Source organism: Sinohyriopsis cumingii, chromosome 13 (assembly GCF_028554795.1).
Source record: "Sinohyriopsis cumingii isolate HCF-2022 chromosome 13, ASM2855479v2, whole genome shotgun sequence".
NCBI classification, from domain to species: domain Eukaryota; kingdom Metazoa; phylum Mollusca; class Bivalvia; order Unionida; family Unionidae; genus Sinohyriopsis; species Sinohyriopsis cumingii.
Window position 1 is genome coordinate 27,450,048 of NC_142973.1, and position 24,808 is coordinate 27,474,855.

Here is a 24,808-nt window from a genome sequence, read left to right on the forward strand (position 1 = left end):
TTCTGACAATGTAAAGTTAATGGAGACAAAAATGAGTACATAATAAAATTTCCTAAAGCCTAAGGCAGCTGCAGTCAAAAATACTAAACATAGCTGATTTTTTTAAAAATAAAAAATGTACATCTTTCCACGTCCTTTGCAATAAGAGTGTTTTTCACAAAATATGAAACATAAAAAAACTTTGATGACTTTAAATTGCCAATAACAACACTGCTTATTATGTGTGTTTCCCCTGCCCCTGGAAAGGCAACCACAAGTCAGAACCTAATTCCTCCTGCCCTTGGATAGTGACCCAAATATCAAAACCTAAATCCCCCTTCCCTTGGAAAGTGATCCAAGGGTCAAAAGCTAATTCCCTTTGCCCCAGGAAAATAACCCCCATGTCAGAACCCAATTATCCCTTCCCCTGAAAAGTGATCCAATGGTCAGAACCCAAATACCCCTGCCCCTAGAAAGTAACCCAAGGGTCAGAACCCAAGGTTTCTTACAAACACAGATACCTATTTTGTTTCTTCCTGCTGTGGCAGCATATAACAATGTTAAATCTGGTACAACTGGAGCTGTTAGTGATGGGTTCATCACAAAAAACATTGCTCACAACAGTTTGCTCCACAGGGCCTTGAACAGAAGACAATGTGTTGGGAAAACAAAGATAGGAGAAGATGGGAATTCAGTCTCTGACCCTTATAACTTATAATACTGAATGCCCATTATAACTTATAATACTAAATGCCCAAAATCCAATACTTTCAACAGCTAATCATTACTGGCAACATCCCATTACAAAATAAGTCAACCAACAAGGGCCACAACTGTACAAAATGGAGGAGAAGAGACAAAATCCACAAAAGACACATCTAGGCCCATGACATGATGCTCAATCCAAATTATATCTAAATCTGTTGAATGGTTACTAACCTGGTTACAAGCAGCATTCCATGTGAAGATAATTAAGTAAATTGTCAAGGGCCATAACTCTAGCCAAAAAAAGGAATTGATGAGACAAACCCTTTATGTTCATACCAAAACTGCATCAAAATATGCTGAATGCTTCTAAAGCTGTGTCAGTTACAAGCAACATTCCATATGAAGATATTAAGTTGATTGTCAAGGAACATAGCTTGCTCCAAAATAGAGCTTATGAGTGATAAACTATAAAATACATATATAGGGATGAGACAATATACACACCAGATTCAATCAGAATATGTTAAATGGTTCTTAAGTTATGCTGGTTACAATGATCTGCTACGGTGGAGATTTAAAACTGATGAAAAAAGGACAAGAACTACATTAAAAACAGACCCTAAAAAGGCAAAACACTTTATAAAGGCACATCTATGTGTACACTGTAATAGGCAATTCACCTGACAAATGGCATCCAGTTCTGTGCAATAATTGCAGTGTTTTGGTGATTGCAAGAAGTGTGAATGGATGGAAAGAAAGAGAGACAGAAATGATTAAAATATGGTTCACAAATCATGATGTGAGAAGCTAATATTTGTAAATTTCAGTGTAACTGAGATCTGGAACATATGACTTCTGACCCTCCCTTACTCCCACCCCCCAACAAGGTACTCCATGGGCAAAAGCCAAAAACTATATTCATCATGCCGATAGTTATGAAATGGGAAAGATAAATTCCATGTTAGATGAATCTGGTGAAGCAAAACTGTAAATTCTGGTGATCTGTTAACAAAACAATATTCAAAGCAATGTGTGTTAGTGAGCTATCAAACAGATCTCTACATTATTACATGTGAAAAGTAAATAATTACCTAATTTGCTGGCCTATAAGACGATACTTTTTTATCGGAAAATCTTAGCTTTGTCTTATACTCCAAATCGACTTATATATGGATTATATCATCTGAATCGCTTTATTGTATTTTCCATATGGAAAATACAAAAGTATGAAAATTGTGTAAAAAAATATTTCCTTTTGGGGAAGAGATCTTATATGAAAAAATTAAGGATCCCACACTGAGTATTTTAAATAATTACATGATTATCAGCATTAAAAATTAACATACATCAGAGCAGCATGCACCAGTAATGTACATTGTTTGTACTATATGTTGTTTAAATTTGATTACATATGTGCATTAGAATTGACAAGTTAGAAGATGAATAACCATGACAAAGACATATTCCATTACAATTTTCTTCTTGCACCTAATGATCAAATAAATCTTATGCCCCGAGAGAGAGTGAGAGAGAGAAAGAGAGAGACAGAGACATACAGACAGACAGAGATGTCTTCATGATTGTAAATCTGTAATGTTCACTTACCTGATGACTGATCTTACTCACATACAAGTGCAGTACTATATTCCATTATCAATTAGTACCACTAGGTAAGCAAGTCCTTCTAGTTTTTATTGCCACTTCCATTATCCAAGAATCACATGGCTTTGGTATTTACATGCTAATTAAATATGCTACAGCTGTATTCAGTCATTCCAAGTTAACAGCTGTTTGAGGTCAAGATTCCACAGACCAGATCAGATTAGTTAGGCTAACAATAGGGAAATGAGGCTACTAATGGGTATTATCAATAACATACCATATAATGAAAAGAAATGCCAGGTGGTTACTCATGTAAATTTCTCAGCCAGTAACATCTTTTGAACTGCTGATGGAACTGACAGCAATTTAAAGTACCATCTAGCAGGAGCAAAGATAAAAAACAATTGCCACATAAGTACAGGAAGAGTACCTGCACTTTAAAAAAAATCTTATTTGTTGGGAATGGAGAGGTCTTTATACTTGCAGAGAAAATAAGACAGCATGCGAAATGGTCGTTCTTGGGATTTCACCTAATGGAGTCTATATGGATATAACTATTGTGAATATTTAAACCCTGAAGGAGTATGATATGTATTTCATAGTTTACATTTACTGTTTCATTTATTAATGTTTTCTCTCTTTGACAAAAGCTTCAGCTAAATAAGCCAATTAGATGGAAAAAAACCCCAAAAAAAACAAACATGAAGAGCTGAAATCTCTCTTTCATATATCGATCATATTTTATTTTGATCACAAGGTGCAAGAAGAAAAATGCGATGGAATACATATGCATCCCTCTCTCTGTTCTGTATTTTGATTCACACAAAAACAACTGGAAAAAAGCATTTTAGCATTAATGATGTAATTTCCCTATTGCTGGTAATCCGAAATAGCATACAGTGATACTTCTAATATTTATGAAACCAGGAGTTATTATAGTTTAATTCCACACAGCATCGTGAATTTTATCCTATCTGTAACTCAATAAATTTTCAGGTCAACGTCATTATATGTAGCTAAAAGTACATAATACATTTAAAATACTTTGTGTGGAACAAATTAAGTACTTTTAGTTACAGTTAATGATCCTGACTGGAAAGGTTACTGAGTTACAGATGGGATAAAATTCGCGATGCTGTGTGGAACGAAGTGAAAAAGACAATCTGAGGTATTCATCTGGCCTTGTCTCATACTCAGCATCGACTTATATATGGATAATAGATGGAAAATTTGCCAACTTTGCTGATTTTACTTATACTCTGAATCAACATATAGGCCAGCAAATATGGTATGCATATATGTCCAAAGACACAAAGGGTATTTCAGAGACAAAATCTGTAATTGAAATCTGGCAATTTTTTATACAAAAACAGATAGTTGTATCCAACAAGAAATTCTATCCAAATACAACAACAAGAAAAAAGATACAAAATATTGGTTCCAACAAAAGACTGAAGCTAAAATCAGAAAAGACTCAAATTGTTTTTTGCAATGGTATGTTTAAGTGTAATTTGCTGTCCTCTCTAGTTCTGGCCACTATTTAATTAAGTGATGCAAAACTAGAGGCCTAAAAGTGGTTTTCTAAATTTTTAATTCAAACTGGTCTTCAAACACTTACACAACAAAAAAGATCTATATCACATAGTTATTTCCACATGATATGGGAGCCATAAAGTATATGACCTTATAGTAAGACCACTCATAATGATGTAAATTAGACAAATAAATGTATTACCAGGAATTCAAGATAAGACTATTTCTTCCTTTTAACTGCTGAGTGTTGAAACTATCTCTGATATTCTTTAGTGATTTTCAAATTAGCTACTGTAGTGAACATATTCGATTTCTGATTGCAACCATTTTCATTTAGGACAAAGCAAGCACCAACAAAAGTCTTTTGGTCAAACCCATGTCATACTGATCATCCTTTCAAGAAGACTTGTAACGACAAGATTTCATGACAGCCATCAAGGCAGCCATATTGCATGTATGAATGGCACTGTTTTCATTTAGGACCAACTAGGGATCATAAGAAGTCTACTGGTGAAACCCTATGCTGATACAGTCATCCCACTGGGAGTAGAGACAACACTATTTTCAGGCAGCCATAATGGTGGCCACATTTAAGATCAGTCATTTTCATTTAGGAATAAGAAAACACCATAGCAATTCTTCTGATCAAAGCCGCATGACAAAACGACTTTCCCTTAAAGGGGAGTAGCTAAAACAAGATTTTTTCAAGATGGCAACATTTTGGATGTCAGATCAAAACCTTTCTAATTTATGATCAACAAAACATGATAAGAAGTCCTTTACTGAAAACTCCATGATGAAATGACCATTCATTCAGGTGAAGTTGTGATAATATGATTTTCAAGCTAGAAATTGTGGGAGACATGTCAGACCCAAAATCAGCACCATTTTCATTTAGGACCAAAGATGTCTTTTGGTGAAAACCAAATGTCAATATTACTTTAAATTCAGGTGGAGTAGCAATAAAAAGATTTTCTCTATAACTGCTGTGGCAGCCATGATAAACTTCAGATCAGCACAAGTTTCATTAAGGCACAAGAAGACGTCAAAAGAAGTCTTTTAGCAAAAATCTCATGCTGATATGACCATCCATTCAGGAGGAGTAGCAATAACAAGATTTTCAAGATGGCTGCTGTGTGGTAGCCATACTGGATGATAGATTGTCACCAAGTTCATATAAGACCAACTTGACATCATAAGAAGTCTTTGTGGTGAAAACCCCACATGAATATAACTTTCTGTTCATGAAGAGTTGTGATAAAAAGATGTTCAAAATGGTTGCTTTGGTGGCCATATTGGCTGTGCGAACAACACCAGTTTTATCCAGGATAAAATAAATCAAGGGATGAATGTGTGTTTGAAGTTTCATGGAAATTTTCAGAGTAGTTTAACAGGATTAACAATAACAAACATGGATGGATGAATGACAGATGACAGACAGGTGCTGGACAGAGGTGACAGACAATAGATGATCCCATAAGCTTTTCTGGTTTTATGACCAGTAGAACTTAAAATGGGATTTATGACCATTTTTTGCCTTACATCAGAACTGTTATAATGAAGGGCCTTGTAGTAAGTGTTGTATTCCTCCTGGTTGTGATGCAGTTTGAGTGATTTCAGGTGTACCATATATCTAACTTTTCATGCAAACTTAATTTTTGCAGTTTCCAGATGACAAATAATTTTGGAGTGATGCAGTTTTTCACATCTGTTACATCTGATCTAATGATCAAGAACTATGTTATTTCCTGGAAACCAGTTTTCTTCTTTCACTCAGTGACCTTGACCGTTGAGTTTTATCCCCCAACAACAAATGCTGCCTTCAGTCATATGCAAGCCATTTGCAAAGTTTGATCCAGATCTGTCATGTACAACAAGTGATATTGTGCACAAGTCATTTTTAACCTTTCAGTTGCAGTGACCTTGTACTTTTTTTTACCTTTTGACCCTGAAATTCAAAGGTTTCTTCTTTATCCCATGTGCAAGCCATCCACAATGTTTAGTAAATGGCTGAGAACAATTATGTAGAATGAAATTTGTAACTCTGCCAAAGGAATTGTAATTATATCTGTAATGAAAATTTTCAAAAGTAATTGTAATTTAATAAATTATATTTTAAAGTAATTGACCCCATGCCTGCAGAACAAGGGTTTCAATAATCCTGAATTTGGATAACTGAGTCTATATACACTTTATTCAGGACATAACTGACACAAGTGATTTTGACTGACAATAAAATGCCCAAACTGGACCGACACAAGTGATTTTGACTGACAATAAAATGTCCAAACTGGACCGACACAAGTGATTTTGACTGACAATAAAATGTCCAAACTGGACCGACACAAGTGATTTTGACTGACAATAAAATGCCCAAACTGGACCGACACAAGTGATTTTGACTGACAATAAAATGTCCAAACTGGACCTACACAAGTGATTTTGACTGACAATAAAATGCCCAAACCGGACATTGGGAGTTTCTAACTTAAAAATCGTATTCTGGCTTGAAAAATATTTGTTTAACTGAAACTCATACATTCATATTAACCTTGCATTAATGAAAATGTACAATGTAACAGGTGTGAAACTGCCTTGTGCTTTCTTTGTAAATAGTACAATGTAACCTCCATACCAGGGAACTAGCCTCAACAAAGTTTGGGAAAAACCATTTTAAGACAGCCTCACTATAAGACAGTATACTCTATGGCTACCACGAACAGCATTATACTGAGGGAGTAATGTGCTATTTTACAATGCTAACAGTTTGAAATGATATCTGGACACATACTCTGTTCTTCTGAGCTGTGCTACAACATTTAATTGTGACATTACCAAAGCTGCCAACCCCCATACCCCCGAGTACAAAAATACTAACTGCTTGTGAAAAAAATACTGATTTTCAGGAACAAATACTGATTTTTAAAATTTTAATGAATATGTAATTATTTATAACATATACAACCATCAGTAAAGTAGGACAGTGCCATACATAATTATTTAATGTCAAAGATGCATGTATTGCACACTTGTACATTCTGGATGGGCACCACATTCAATTCGGGTGCCCAATGAGGTGCAAGAGTGCAACATACTCAGACACAGGCTGTTTACAGGAGCCTTTTCCACACCTTGCTTTTTTTCTTCAATCATTATCGATTCTGATGTACAAACTTTAATTGATGATCTCAATTCTGTGTGATTTTCTTACTGAACTGTTTTCGTTCTAGCATACGTACTTTTACATATTCTAGCATATGAGTAATCCTTTGCGATTTTACTGTCAGGAAAACGTGTGTGAAATAAATAACCAGCAACACTAGTAACTGAAAAAGGAAGATTCATTTCTAAAAGAAATTTAATAATCCCAATTTTGATCAAATTACATCAAGGTTCTCTCTGGTATTTATATACGTCATAAGTTCAGGTTGAGTTGTATATGATGAAGCAGCAACCTGATGTTTATTAGCTTTTTTGTGCTCTTGTATTTCACGGGTGCCTCCATTCCTAATAGCGAAATCACATTACACAATTTGCAAAACGTAAAGTTTTCTCCTTTACTAAATGGTTTCACAAATCTGAACAAGAGGGCACAACTGTCCTCCCAGTTCTGTTTTCTTGTCTTTGCTGGAGAAAATTCTGAATATTCTGCTTTCCTATTCAACATGATTAGAAGATAAAAAATTTGAAGATGAGATAGTTACAGTGGTAACTGTTTGCAAAATCCAATACAGCAGATAAAAACAGGCATGGTAGCCTCGATTTCTAATGAACTAATCATATTGTAGAACTGTATTCCTACATATGTGATACATTTCTATCAGAATGAAACCGAATGCCTGTTCTAAACTGAAAATTGCAAGGAATTTTTTTATTTTTTAAAAATTAATAAAGATATTTTTTGCACAAAAAATGTACACCTGTATTCAGTTCCAAAATACAGAATATGGAAAACGGGACACTTGGCAGCTATGCCTTACACTACTTTCCTAATTTCCTGGGTTTGACTGGATGTAATATTAAGATAACATCCTGTTTAGTCAATCAATGTTATTTCAAACAGTGTTTCAGAAACTTTTGCCCTAGAAATTAAAGTGTGAATGATTGATGGATGAACAGAAATATAGACAAAAGCATGAAAATATATTGACACTGAAGAAATGTGCATAGCAATATCAGAAATGAAAATGCTTATTGAAAGGTGGATTATGGACAGACAGACTGATGATTATTGCAATGTTTAGAAAAAAATGTTTTGGAGGACATATATAAGAGATATGAAACAAAAACACCTAATCAAGGATACAAAGTTATATCACCTGAAAATATGTCATTAACATAACTGAACTGGGTAAAGTGAGAGAGTAAAAAAAGGGATACACAACATCAAAGCACTGGTCTCAAACGGAAGTTAAGCAGAATATAAATACAGAAACTAGCAACAGTCATGTGACCTGTCATGTGACCAACCTGATGCCGTATGGATTTATGCTGCATTGAAGGGAATAAAATAAATATGAATACATATATAAAAAGGTAATTATGAAACACAAACAGCACCAGCTATATGTAATCTTATTTTGAATAAAATACTAGATCTTTAATATAGGAAACCTGAAGTACATCATAAATTAAACAGAAATGAAGACAAATGAGGTTTTTACTGCATACATCAGGTATGATTTTTAGGCATGATTACAATTAGTGCTTAATATTAGGTTTAAAAAAATGCTCAGCATTAAATTTTGAAATAAAAAACAGTATTTAATGTATCAACATGTAGCCTTTTCATTAATATTTACAATATAGCACACTAAAAAGTCTAGCATGACATTTACTGATGATGTCTTTTGAAATTCATGCATTAATTTTCTAATAAATGTTCATATCTAACATCAATGTGAATATAACAAACCATCAAATAATCCCACTGTTTATGAAGAAGAGACCCAAGTGAGCCTGAGACTACTCAACTGCTGATATAGCTTAATAGCCAAAGGCAAGGGCAATTAGCCAAGAATCTGGGTTAGTAGAAGGCTTCCTGTTGAAATTTATTCCAATGCTGTCGATTTAATATCTTATGAAAACAACTGGTACAAGGTTTCTAAAGTTTGCTTTTTTAATTTTTATCCCTATCTGAGGGAACATCATCATCATTTGTACAATACTGAAAGACCTCTAAACCAGGATGCTCTCAAAATTGGTTAATTGTCTTGTGAGAGTTTTTTTGTTTACACAGATAATACTATGTAAATGCTTTTTCTATTTTAGTAATGGCAGCCATATCAGATAGTGGAGCAGCATCTTTTCTATGAAAGTGCTTCAAGCTAAAGTGCTACTGGTCAAATGATGCTACAAGGCTTACTAAAAGAAATCATTAAAAGTTCATATATTTGAAGTATCAGTTACCATATTTTATATAAAAAATTATGATCTGGTTCCCTGAATGCCACATCCTCATCTTTATTACTACAAATCTTATATGGAATACTAAAACCTCAAAATGACTTCATGTAGCAACCCTGGGATACTGAGTACATGTTTACAAATGGCAGACAGACTATTACATTAAAAAGATGATTGAAGATTGAAGTTTAACTCTGTGATTAACTGATGATATACCTTATAATTAAAAGCAATTTGTCAGCTGTACATGCAATTGTTATGAATGTAAAAACTTTATTTTGGTACCACTGCATATCTTTATCAGGTCTGTGATGAAAGGCATTGATAGGCGTCATGATGCAGTAAAGGGTCTAGCATAAAATAAATCATTAAGCAGTAAAGAGTACAAAGATGTTAGTGTGGTATTTGAAATCACTGATAAAAACTATAAAAAAACAGACCCAGCTCTGAACATTACAAAGCATATTTCCCTGTGTGCTTGTCCATATTAAAATTACCCTCACAGAGGGTATGAAAATCCCAAACTTTGGACAAAATTTAAAGTTTTCCCAACTTATAGAGAAAAAAGATTAAGACTCTTCCTTGATTTTTTGCGAAAAATGAAAATTCGCTGCATTTTTTCTGACTTTTACAGTATTTATTATTTTAAGCAAACAAGTGATCAGGATCTACAAAGTAAACAACTGGATGCAAGTTATATGGGTTTAATGTTATTTTTCAGTATGGTGGTGCAAGTTGTACATGATTAAATTCAAGACCCACTAATGTCTGAAAAGTAGGTCATCACGATCTACTATTGTGGTTACAAGTAGCATTGCTCAAGATCAAAGCACCATTAAATTCATAACTTAAATATTGCAAAATGCAAAGAAAGTCATTTTTTATGCAGATATCGCCAAGAACAATGAAAAAAACAAATAGGTTTCATCTATACCTAGTTTGGTGAGACAAACAGTGGTTTGTAAAGTAAATTAACAGGGCTAGACATTAAATGTTGCCCAACTTCCCAAGGCAAGTGAAACTAATGTCATTGCAAGTGAAAGCTTGAACAGCATGTTCAACTGGGTAAACGATTTTTTGGAGTTACTGATAATAATATGGGGAAATGTTCGTAGAAATTATGATAACTGAAGTGATGGGATAAAGAGTGGGTCTCAAATGGGTAATGATTTAATACTGAATTTATGAAATGAGTTGAATAATGTCTAGCTTTTGTGAGCCTTCATAAATTTAATATTAAATCATTACCCATTTGAGATTATTTTTCAGTGAAAATTATTTAGATAGAAAGAAAAATGAATAATTTCATTCATTCTGAAAGACGTTGCACCTTTCATTTGTTGTACATAAAAAATAGTCTCTAACAAAGTTGAACTAGTATTAACGTTTAAAAGTAGATTATACTTTTCTTACAAACTATAAGTCAAGAACAAGTGTCTTTCCAAATAAACAGAACATTTTATACAGACAAAATCATTTTTCAAAACAGAATGTCCAATGAGCATGATGTTGCATTGTTTGATGCAGTAGCCGCTACAGTGCAGTAGATGATCATGTTTACGCAACCTAACATGTCAAAACTAAACATTAAATTGTTGCAGTATTCATTTAAAAGAGGGTTTACTGGATGCAGGAATTCCCATATTTACTGTTATGTATTTGTGACCGTATATTTGCAGTATCTGATTTGGAACAGTAGACTGTACAGAAGACATAAACAAATTTGTTTCTGAGTCGGATATGCATCAAATATTTACCGCGTAAATATGCTATGGTTGGATAAAGTTCTGTCAGTTGGGAGAATGGTTTACTGCGTAAATATGCTATGGTTGGAAAAAGTTCTGTCTGTTGGGAGAACAGTTTATGTCCACAATTTCTTCTGTAAACAGAGGTGAGTATATTTAGTTCTGTAAGTTAACATTTAAATGATGCTTGTATAAAGGGTGGATTCTGTGCTACAGATATACCACCCCCCACCCCATCTACAACCACCTGCTATCAAAAGAGCAACACCCTTTGTTTTACTTCTTGTTGTTCTTGTCTTGGAGTTTTATGCCATATTTCATATGATGATATTGTTATTCACGACATAACAAACCCCTATGGGGAAATAGTGTCCATATTCAGACAGAATAGATCACTTTCCCCCCAATTCCATTTCTTTGTTCCGGTCAAAAGATGGCTGCCAAAATGTTCATTGAAAACAAAAAATTCCAGAAGGCGGGGTAAAAAAAGTTTTCCAATGATCTCAGCCAATCAGTAAACAGAATACTGTACAATAATTGTATGGGCTTATCTGGACCAATCAGAATCATACAAAGTGATATGTAACACGTTGTTACATCAAAAATATGAAACTGCACATACTATAAGAAAACTATGTGATAAAGTAATTTTCAAAATACACCATTTTGCACATGTACTTCAAGTGTGATCATTACAGGACTTTTGCTTAAGAATTCTCTTCTTTACTCAAAACACTCCAAATGTAAGCAATGCTGCTGTAAGTCTATCTTGATGGTTCCAACAAGATAGATACTTGCATATCAGATCCTTGATTATATGTGTAAGCATGAAATATATATATATATATATATATATATATATATATATATGACACAAGCCTGTTAAACAACACAATTAAATTAAGATCTGTCATCCAAACTAACAGATTTTTCCACCTAAATAAGATCTGTTAATCAAACTAGCAGTTTTGCCATCATATATACATCTGTTATCCAATCAGCAGATTTGGAAAAAGGAGTAAAGGTGACTTGCTATTAATGAGGATAATGGCCTGTTTCTGTTAAGAGATTTATACTAAAAGATTACAATAATGTTATGATTTAACCATTTTGTTATATGCTTGTTTATGTTTATTTCTGCAATAATTTCTAATCATTTACAATTCTTTCATCTTTTTAAATTTATGCTGACTTAGATAAAAAATTTCTTGAAATATCTATGAGCGTGCTAGATTCAAGTTTTATTAATTGTACAGTATTAATTCAATCACATATCATTAAGTTTATTACAGTTTTTCTGAATTTGGCAGGGCAAGTGGGTTCTGTGAGAACATGCCTGACTGGGCAAGTGATCTCCAATATAAATGTCGAGCCCTGTAATCCCTCCAATAAGTGCAGGTTGTATATTTCTTTTGGATTGAGTGTGGTGTGATAAAGATTTAAAATATGTGACCCTAGCAATTTTATTGACTTTTCTTACCAATGAATCCTTGGTGCTGGGTACATAATGGTGAATATCCTTGATCGGTCCCATCATGAAAGAGATGCGGTCCTCTAGCACCTGTTAAGGGTAACATTTATATTTAATAAGGTAATTATTTAATTATTCACTGTTATAATTAATTATCAATGATTTAATAACAATTATTATGATAAGATAAATAAATAACCATGAAGAAATTATGTAAGTACTGAAAGTTACTTTTTGAGCATTATTGAGGTGATGAATACAGTAGACCACTGAATACAGTAGCCCACTTGCAAATTTGTATCACTTGCATCATAGATCATATATTTGCAAGCAAACTACTTCATTCATCAGCTTATGCAGCTAAAAATGTATGTAATATTCAATCTTTATATTTACATTTCATCTTTAAAAAGTTTTAATTATCTCTACAGCATTGTGCCGCACTGGTTAAGCAAAGTTGTTATAACTGAAATAAAAATCCTACAATGGCAACAAGACTTGGTAGTGTCATCTATGATGTCATCTTTGGGTATAATCTGGCTTGCTTTGACTTGAATGAGGTAAAGGGATAAAAGACTACCACTGAAACTTAACTGGATGACTCATCCAGCATGCACCCAACTACCTTCATGAGTGAATCGCCTATAATTTGGATTCTTATGTTATATAAGGTAAACATTTAGTAAATGTACAGATTATAATTTAATCAATTATGAACTGAATTACTATTTAAGCTGTTGTAATTTCAATCTGACTCAACACAATAATAATAAACTTGATAATTTCTAAGTCAACATTGATGACCTATGTATATAACAATTGCTGTAGTATTAAATTTGTGAAATTATCAGAGAGAAATATAATTCGACATGGATTTCTGTTTGACACATGGATGTTATTAAAAGATACTATTTGTGCATAACTAACTGAATATGTAAGAAAAAATTTACAATGTAAATCAAGTACCAGTATTTTGCGAACAATTATAACAGTATTGACTACCAGTAGTTTCATCCTCTAGAGCAGAACAGATTCTATTGTATCTCAAAATGACGTCAATAATGATATTCCATTTGATAAACCTAGTTTCCTTGTCTAATATTTAATGCAGGGGCATCCAAACTTTTTAGATGTGGGGCCAAAACAGAACAAATACTTAAGTTCATATGCTGCACGAGCAAGAACAATTTACTAATACGAAAATCCAATACAATTATTACATGAAACTAAAAACATTCTTATTATATGTATGTAATAATATTGTTAACAAGATAGTCACATATTGTGGTAGATAGATAAAACATCATCAGAAAACAATCCAGGAAAATGGAAAAAGTATTAATTAAAATGCACAATTTCAAAAGAAATGCCTACATGGCCACAGGCCACACAATGTGAAGGAATGGGCCATATGGCCTGCTGGTTGGATATGCCTTATTTAATGTGTAATTTCAAGTTATGACATAACATGTGACCTTCGAACACCTTAAAGTCATATCACAACAGTATTTTTCAATTCATTAAGTGAAAATGGGTTATATAAATAAAATCTAAAACTAGAGCTTATTTCATTTAAAATTATCACCTCACATGACAACTTCACAATTTGCATGCCAAAGCTCATAAAAGCAGGATTTAATCCAGGCTGTTTTTGTGTCAATGATGCAAAATAATTTATGATCAAATAAAAGATTCATCCCCACTGTGTTATCAGTATAATCAGTGCAAATTTTGTGCATCTCTGCACCCATCATGTTGCTGGTTGTGAATTTGCCACTTTAGCTGTGATGTGCATCATCAAGATGGGAGTTTGACTGACAGAGACATACGGTTTAGCAAGAATAGTTATGTTCTTTTCTTCCCGAGACTTTCATATTTAACACAGCTAAATGATGACCACATGCAAACAAGTTTTCATGAGGTAATTTGCAAACAAGTTTTCCATGAAAAATCGCACACTTTAATAAATCTCATGAGGCTTCCAGTTCTTCATCCTGTCCACCACAAGAACTGAATAAAATGATTCTTTTGAAAAAATATGGAACAGTAATAAAGTCAGTGTAGGTATCATTGCTTACTATAACAAAATTGCTAAGCTAAATATGTATGTTTGACTCTGTCAGGATAAAAATGTAGTAGAAATCTTAAAATTGTCTCACTTTCGATGCATACACATGAAGAGATTGTCATTTACTTGTCATTCAATATTTTGTTTTCTAAAATGGTTCAGGCTGCAAGTTAAAACACTTTTTTTCCATAAAAGATCACAGCAGGAGGGTTGCAGTATAGTAGACACAGCCTTTAACTAATATGCAAATTAAGCAGAATGATTCTGTTTTTCAGCAAAAATAAGTTTATGTAACATTTTAAACTGTGGGGCTGCTGCACTCAAATGCCACTTGCATAATGAAAATAACAAATATGATAGAGGAAACACTAAGTGCAATTTAGCTAACACATTGGCAGTAAGCAATAACTGTACCATACTGACCTAGCTCAAGAGTAAAAGCACCATAAGTAAATTTAATTTCATATAAAAATTTGAGAGACTTCTGACTTCTCCGCATTAGGCCCATCTATCACAGGCAATCCATCATAAACATTTAATTTTGCAGTTAAAATGATATACAATGGTTTTTTTCAACTTAATGGAGAAAGTGCAGGTGATGTGACACAAAGAAGGACTCAAATGAAATTAAGAAAATTATTAATTTATTTACATTAAACATCATAAATGAGATTGGGCCAAATCACAAAAAGGAAATTTAAACCATATTTTTGTCTTTCAAAGAGAAAAAAAAAAGGAACCTAGCGAAATATTGGCCATCAATAGATGACCCTGCAGAAAATATCAAGGGGTCATAGGCTCCACATCCGTGAATCCTAGAATCACCTCCTGTAAACGACACAAAGTAGTCTCAAAACAGAATCTTACAATTTGTTCACTTCATATAAAATGCATACAACTAGAGGCATAATATTGACTTTCTGCATGCCAATCCAATAAAAAGACAGAAATCAGTAAATTCATGATAAATTTCATATGCAATAAACACCACTGTAAAATCTTTTATATCTTACATCCTGTAACGCCTCCTGAGCCAGGCTGCGGAATGACAGGAGTACACCAATAATTGTCATCCTCATCAGAAGACTGTCCACATCTGTGAAAACAGTAAAACATTAAACATTTCATTACCAAAGTAGTAGCATCATGACATTTTGAAATTCATGAGCACATTTACAAACAATGATACATGGAGTTTATTAAAGCCACAATTTTCAGTTTCAGCAAATCTGTGGCTGCATCACTGGCTTTAAATCTGTAGCTGAATCACTGACTTTAAATCTGTGGCTGAATCACTGACTTTAAATCTGTGGTTGCATCACTGGATTTAAATCTGTGGCTGCATCACTGGCTTTGCTGAGTATTTACAAAGCATGATTAGTCTATCTGTTAGAAATAGGGATGGCATATTGATCTACTCAACGCCATATATGGTCGTGATATTGACTCTAACAATTAATATTCCCACTATTAAATATTCTGATGTAGTTAAGAGACTTTACATAAGCTGGTAAGATGGGAAGTCACACAAAAATAGGAATAGTAAAACTGAAATCAAGACATCTTCCCCATCACCCTACTACTTCATATAATGAGAGACTGTTCATTATCTACAAGTCATGCGAACTCGGATCATTCCTATACTAAAAGATAGTAAACAAGTGAAAGATGTTTTAGCGGTCAATGATATACCTGTCATATACCCACACATGAACTTAACATACTTTTCAGAATTTTTATAATTGGAATTTTGTTAACATTTGACAAAGCATAAATTTTTCCATATATATTTATAATTCAAGATATACCAGTTAAGACTGTATGTGATATATAAATTTTACATAAAAACAATTTCTTATTAATTCATCATAATCTGAAAAGTGATCTCAGTGTTTGCTGGTACATGTCAAACCAAAAATATGTCTTTCAAATTTTGTACAGCTCTCATGCACTTCATGCAAATGTGTAACTTATATATAACAACTGTGTCATCTACAAATAACAATTCACTGACCATGCTTAAGTAAAAGATATTCATGAACATGCTTGAGTAAAAGATATTCATGAACATGCTTGAGTAAAGTATACTCATGAACACGCTCAAGTAAAGTATACTCATGAACATGCTCAAGTAAAGTATACTCATGAACATGCTCGAGTAAAGTATACTCATGAACACATTTGAGTAAAGTATACTCATGAACACATTTGAGTAAAGTATACTCATGAACACATTCGAGTAAAGTATACTCATGAACATGTTCAAGTAAAGTATACTCATGAACATGCTTGAGTAAAGTATACTCATGAACATGTTCAAGTATACTCATGAACACACTCAAGTAAAGTATACTCATGAACATGCTCAAATAAAAGTATACTCATTAACACGCTCAAGTAAAGTATACTCATGAACACGCTCAAGTAAAGTATACTCATTAACACGCTCGAGTAAAGTATACTCATGAACACGTTTCAGTAAAGTATATTCATGAACATGCTCGAGTAAAGTATACTCATCAACATGCTTGAGTAAAGTATACTCATGTACACATTCAAGTAAAGTATACTCATGAACATGCTCGAGTAAAGTATACTCATGAACATGCTCGAGTAAAGTATACTCATGAACATGCTCGAGTAAAGTATACTCATGAACATGCTCGAGTAAAGTATACTCATGAACATGCTCAAGTAAAGTATACTCATGAACACGCATGAGTAAAAGATACTCCTAATACTAGATTCTGTGGTGACTTACTGCCTCAGCAGTACTAAAAGCCTAATGCTACTACTGATGCATAACAAGTTGTTTAAAGTCATCTAATTTTGGCTGTGTATGGTATAGCTACCAAGGAATCATGCAAGTAGCAAGTTTTGTGACTGTTTAGTCGACTATGAGATATAGTGCTCCAGCAAAGCATGTTTATTACATTCTTCGTTAAAATGTTTTCTGTTAGAATATTCAAGTTTAATTTCCCTGCCAAAATTCCTAATTACTATGTACTACAGGGCTTTGTTATAACATTCCTTCATTACATTGTTTAATTGGTATTAGCAATTTTTTTATTTATTTGTGCTATCAGAGAAATTTAGCTCAGTTATAACATTTTTATCACTGGATGTGCCAAAGCCAGGTAAACAATAGTGGTTGAATCAATAACAAAGACATAACAAAAACACTCGTTAACAAAGGTGTGATAATCAGGCCTCTTTCATAATCTCATACAACTAAGGTGTAACAAAAATGCCAGGTAATAAAAGTTTGATAAACACTTCATTCACAATCAACAATTTAGAATCACAGGTTTCTATTCAATGCAATAAAAGCATGACAAGAAATGCTTTGTTTTGAACTTGTTTTGCCAAAATAACTAAGAAAATAACCTTTAGCTATTATTCTATACCTGTATGTTGAATTAATGAGTACATCTTGAAGTAAATCTTTCTTACGTTCCAAGGACTCATCCAAACATACCTCATGAGCCTTTAAAAAAACCTGAGGGTGAATTATATTTATTGTCTGCAATCGATTTGATTTAGTGTACAAAGTATGACATTTCCCCTGTTTTGTTAAGGCATGGTTTAGTTGGCAAACATACAATGATGATGTTCCACTTGCTACTTGGGCCTGGTAATGAAGAAGTTGATTTTTTGGATTAAATTCTGATAGTGACAGTCTAACATCTGTGATACAAACAACTGCAGATATTGTTTGTAAAATTAGTGATCGCAAAGAAGTTACACATTTTTGCTCTACTGAAGTGATAAGGACAGCAATGATGTAGTACAAACTATTGTACATGGAACAAGGTTCTCAATACCCCAGTGGATATTAGACTGTACCTACAAGCTCAAAGTGACACTTGATATTCATTATGAGCATTTGCGTGTCAATGAAAAACAACAAAAAATGTCAGATTAATCTAAAATGCATATGACTGTTATCTGTTCTTTCCAACTTGTGTATGTACATGTACGCTGTATGTACATGTACGCTGACACTTCCGTCATATCGGAAATCTTGTTCACTGCATGTACAGTCAACATCACTGACATACATCAATATGGACACAAACATAAACATTTTTAAAGTAAAGTGTGGATATCACATTTCTAAGTAATAACATAATAAAACACAGTCCCTTGTGAAATGTTATAAACAGTCTTTACTGTAGATACAAAAGGTTAATGCTTCCACGTGAATGTGAAAAACAGGCCAAAAAAAAAAAAAAACTGTTCAGGTAGGGCAGTAGTCCACAGAAATCTACACATTAAGTTTCATGGCTTTATAAGCAACATTGTTCATTGTTTATGAAATGGAGATAAACACAGGAAATAACAAAACTGACAATTTTTCTTTAATGGCACCATAAAAAACATACAGGTGGATGAATTATTAAAAGACACCTCTGGAAAATTGATACCCCTATCTATACAAATGGTTTAAGAACAACTATATATACCAGTCATGTCCAACAAATAAACTAAAATGACCAGCTACTAATACATGCTGGACATCTGACACAGAGTGCAAAAAATTTAAATTATTCTATCATTATGTTGACCGCTCTGGTGGCCTAGTGGTTATAGCATCTGCCTCGGAACGGGGGGTCATGGGTTCAAACCCTGGCTGAGTCATGCCAAAGACTTACAAAAATGGTACTAACAGCTGCCTCGCTTGGCGCTCAGCATTAAGGACTTAGTGTTAGGAATGGTCGGCCTGATGTCAGGATAATATGACTGGGTGGGACATAATGCTATATGTCTGCAGCATGATTCCACAGTGCTAGACATCACTGTAAACTGCCACACTGCAGACATTGTAGTGATATGACTGAAAATATGTTAAAGCTACATTATAAAATCCTAATCACACACACACACACACACACACACACACACACACACACACGTTGTCCCAATTATTTAAACACTTTATGTCAATAAAGCATAGGATGAACAAGACATGAAAACATATCAAAATCTTAAAACAGAATGATTGCCCCTCAGTCCATGTAAGCCTACTATGAAAACACCAGTCCCTCACACCATGTGATTTACAACTCCCTCACCATGTGATTTTTTAACTATTGTGTGGCAGTGCATACAATAACTAAAATCTAGCCTTCAACCTGAAACCAGGAAACAAAAGAAAAGAAGACGAGCAACAAAACTGGAATTTTTATATCATCATCAAATACATGTTTTGTAACATTATTCGATAAACTTTAACGTCAGACAGGACCGAATGTGTCTGACATTAAAGTCCTTTTCTTTTTATCTTGTCAATCTGTCAATAGACATTAGCGCTTAAGATAAGAACTGAATCAACTGTGATGAAATAATTGTATTTTTCAAAAATTGGTGGGGTATCATGTGAATACAGCAAAACACAGCTTAAATCCCAGACTGAGCTGTAATCATTAATCACGCCTTTTTAAATGAATTAATGACTTTGTGGCAAAGACTAACTGAAGGTGAGTTCAATTACATGGCTCTGCTTTAGTGGGTTTTCTCTCAGTTATCATGTGATAGCATTTAAAACATGCACGAACATGTATGTAATTGGACCTTATTGAACTGTTTACACTGAATGAAAGAGCCACCAAAAAGCATGGAATGTGCTTATGGCAGGAGACACACATTAACAACTTTGGACTAAATACTTCAAAATTAAATTGTTTTACATACTATGGTATCATTTATTTCTGTTGGGCTCAATTTTCATGGTTTTGTTAAAAAGGGCATTTTTGTAGGTATTTAAATTCGTGGTTTTGAATGTCAAAGTCTGCATGTTAGTAGGTATTTAATTTCATGGCTTTTACCTCTACAAATACCCAAAATAAAGAATACAACAGAATAAAACTATGGCAATGGAAATGGCAGTCACTTTAATATTTAAAACAATACTACCATCTGTATAAGCACAAATCAAGGTCTAGCAAGTTCAATACTTACACTGTGTTTTCGACCAAGTGAATAACATCAGTCGAAGCCGATGCAGCCAACAACACTAAAACAATACTTCCATCTCTGTGAGCACAAATAAAACACCTGTCAAGATTAATCACTGAATGATTTCTTACTTTAACCACTGTCCATCAAGTTGCACCATCAGTACTTTCTGACGATCATGGCATTAACACAGTGGCTTAAAATTGGTAAAATTCAACTTAGACCCCCTCGGTTCCTGGACTTCCTAACCCATCAGAAGCTGCGAAAACGGTGCAGGCACTTGCTTACCAGGCAGCTAATGTTTGGGCCTGCCTCTTGTACAGACCAACTTTAAAGAAGAATTAAAGTCATACTTCCACGAGTGGTATGCTAAATAGGTCGTGGACGCCATTACAGAAAAAGATGTTACTGGTGACGATCAGTGTATAGTATTAGTAAACCTTGATACCTCATTAATCAAGTCAGTTCATGCTGAATGGATAATTGCCGCTCACGTGACAATGAGTGAAAGATTGGACCTAATTATCAGTGGTTTTGAGAAAGCTGGACTTGTTTAATTCAGCAATTTGGAGATTATTTACCTAATTAGAATTTGTGAGTAACATGAGACTTGATTGACAGGATGTTGATAATGGCTTTGTCCAAAAATCTGTGAAGTGTGAGCTTTAATACTCTGCTGTAATTAGTGTATATACATAGTGTTTCATTAATAATAGTGTTTCAAGAAATAGTTATAGTATTTTACAGGATTGTTGTTCTCTTGGATTAAAAATGCATGGATAAAATGACATGTGCTTTCAGAAGGATTTAAATGTTTCAACAACAGTTGTACTCCAATGAAGGATCGATTTGAATATGTACTAAATTTAATTTTCATATACTGTTATTTTGTATTATTTTTTCTTTCATTTTCAGAATTACTAATGTTTGAATACACTATGCTTTTTCTCTAATTTCTCTCTAACCTTACTTACCTCATATATCAATTTAAGTCAGTGTAAAATTACATCTATCGGATACCTTATCGAACGTGTGCATTGAAACAATACAAAATGATTTATAATTCTTGTTTCAAAAGGTTAAAATAAAAATTTTAAAAAAACACATATAAAAGCTAATATTTAATTACCAGATTACAGTATTGACCTTGATTTATCAAATACTAGTAGATGTGTTAATCTCTAGGAATGAAATACTGTAAGAAAATGGGGAGGGTCATCATCCTACATGGCTCATTTTTCATTGGGGATTTAAATTTGTGGTTCAACAATGAAAACCATGATAACTGGTCCTCTACGAAAACTGATGATACTACAGTAACCTGAGTGAATGAAAAAATTTTAAAATGCATTTTCAGTCAATTTGTTTATGCAAAATACTCAACAATGAAATATTAATTGTGAAAAACATTGGAGTAGCATACAATACTTTTGTTGGGTGAAAGAATATAGTATAATATTCTGAAAGAAATTTAAAATAAAAATAAAAATAAAAATAGACTGAGATAAAACAAGTTATGCAAGGAAGGCTAATACTAAAACTGAAACAACAGCAAATCCAACTCTAGAACAGAAAACAGCACATCTTGCTGTATATTTAATAATGGTGAATATCATTAATATTTTATTTATTGACTTTACAACTAAGTTTTTCTCTTATTCATGTATTTAGATTAAAACGTCACGAATTTCCTATGGCCATGTTAATTTTCCATCAAGAAAAAGCCCTTCAAGGTACAGGAGATTTTAGGGATCCATGGTCCGTACACGTTTTACAGGCAAGAGAATGGAATACGGGAAGACAATAGTCTATTTATCCTGTAAAACCCTACCATTAGTTTGTCAAAGACTTGTCCATAATTCTCAGATACACAACTACTTAATCTATTCTATGGTACAAGCATCCATCGTTATACTACTAAATACTGAATAATCCATACCTGTCCATGTCCTTATCAAATAACTGTTTCATTGGCAAAATGAAAATACTGGTTGTTTTGGGTTTAATGCCATTTCTCAGAAAATACTAAAATACTGGAACAGTGCAACAGGTGATAGGCAACTCAATGCCCACAGGTATACCACGGTAAGTTGAAATACCATAAATGGTTCAAAATTTAGCTCTGGAACCTGAAATATTTACAGAAGGACTGAAAGAAAAATGAACTTATTGTATATACTCACTTATAAGATGTCCAACTGCAAACTGCACAGACCCAGATCTGCTATTGCATAGTGTACCAGCAGATCTGGGTCTGTGCGGTTTTTTAGGAGTATTCAGAACAGCAAACAAGATAGACCCTGATCTGTGGGCATATTTTGCTACAGCAGATTAGGATGCATGTTGGTTACAGTTTGACTCAACCTATAAGCAAGTATACACAGTAGTGATTACTATACATACCTGTATTACTTGCTGGGGGGGGGAGCAGATAATAAAAGGACTATTTTAATTTTGGAGTGTGCATGTTTTAATGACACAGGAGTATCGGAATAACATGATGATATACTTTTGTTGACAAAAATGCAAACCTTCAAGAACTCCTCTGATCCTCCTATCCATTCTATGACAAGATAATAGGCTTCTTGGTACTTTGTTCTTGTACAGAAGCTAACAGATGCACAATAGTCTTTGCATTTTTTTATCTTTCATAGTGTTTCTACTGACATTTAGTAGTTTCCATTTCATGCAAATGGGTTGTGTCAATCAATGGATAAAAAGTACAAATATAAGTGAATGAACTGGTTATGACACCATTACACTCTAACTTCAATTGTGATGGTCTAAAGATGTGATGAACTCCTGTGTAAATAATTAACATTTCCACCATGCCAATCAACCAAACCAAGCACCTCCTTGTTTCTAAACCTGAAATCGAATACAGGGACACCAGCTTGAGAAACTGCACAATGTTACGAAATATGAATTAAGCTCAAATAGATTACATAGCTCATTTTTATTTAAAACAATAAGTCTTTTAAATGGTATGATCTGTTTCAGGGTGAAAGGGACAAATGGGAAATTGTGAAACTATCATTTCTGAAAATTTTCAATCATTCAAACAGGTTACTAAGCCGTTTAAAAAAGAATAACCCCATATTCTTATGTGATTCAGCTTGTTAAAGCTGGTTTGAATCATTTCACATGCCACTTTTACACAGTTACTATTTTACACATGCTTGTTCAGGGCCATGTCATGCAAGCAGAAGGCAAATTAACCCAGGTAAAAATGGGTGAAAGGAACGGTGAAGATGCATGTTCATACATAACTGTGCATAGTTCTTTGATGTATGTAGAACTTTTCTGATAGACTTCATGCATTAACACAAAAGACCCTGTAATGTAGTTAGTGTTTTGCCTTCTAAAAACACTATGTTAAGGTACAGAATAACGAGTATAAACTAATGGATACTTTGCCATAAACTTTGCTGAACTGGGTTTTCAGCTGTGGAAAACCATGCAGTAATTACATAAACTGAAATGAAATACAATACACGATGCATATCAAAAGGATAAGATATATATGATATGCACTGTATAGACACACATTCCCATACAGTCAATGGAACTCACCGGAGGCAGTACCTTTGGAGTCTAGAAAGAGTCAGAAATGAAACATGATACAACTGAAAGATGTTTACAAATGTATAGAAAAAAGAACAAGAAAAATAAGTCTCCATAAGAAAATAGCACAGCCTTTCTCCCATGATAAGCCTGGCAGGTTCACCTTTTTAAATGTATTTAAAAGTGTGGGAAGGCTTTCTTAGACTAGAGCCAGCATGAGTCAATGGGACTGATGCTCTTGTGACCAAAATGATTTTCCAGAGATTCCAATAAGATTATTCATTCTTTTTAACTGCTCAGTTGCCAACCATGTCTGATATTCTTTAGTGATAATGAGATAATGAGATTTTCAAATTAATTGCTGCAGTGGATATATTAAATATAAGATTACCATCATTTTCATTTCTGAGCAAACAAGAAGTCTTCTGGCAAAAACACGATGCCAACATGAGAAGTAATGATAACATGAACTTCAACTGTCATTGTGGCAGTCATATTTCATGTAAGATTGGTTCAATGCTCATTTACGACAAACTAGATATCATAAGAAGTCTTTTGATGAAAATCAACAGTAATATGGACATCGATTCAGGTGGCCATATTGAATATCAGATTGGCAACATATGTTTTAAGACCAACTAGAAACCCCCATGTTGATATGACCATACATTCAGGAGTAGTAATAACAAGATTTTGAAGATGGCTTCAATGTGGCTATATTGGATGTTAAATCAGCAGTATTTTCATCTAGAACAAACAAGACATCCTAAGAAG

General features: G+C 33.6%; 1 protein-coding gene across 5 annotated transcripts in view; it reads right to left on the reverse strand.

Annotated features, from left to right (window-relative positions):
* Nucleotides 1–24,808, reverse strand: part of LOC149785096 (nck-associated protein 1-like) — a 143,140-nt gene that overhangs the window by 20,570 nt on the left and 97,762 nt on the right. For 2 of the 5 annotated variants that reach the window (XM_089978849.1, XM_089978847.1), the window contains 4 exons: nt 24,044–24,064; nt 15,526–15,608; nt 12,454–12,534; nt 8,293–8,313 (listed from right to left, as the gene is read on the reverse strand). In XM_089978849.1, coding sequence (XP_089834975.1) covers nt 8,293–8,313; nt 12,454–12,534; nt 15,526–15,608; nt 24,044–24,064 — 206 coding nt within the window. The remainder of the gene's footprint in view (nt 1–8,292; nt 8,314–12,453; nt 12,535–15,525; nt 15,609–24,043; nt 24,065–24,808) is intronic. The other 3 variants (XM_089978850.1, XM_089978848.1, XM_089978851.1) reach the window with 3 other exon arrangements.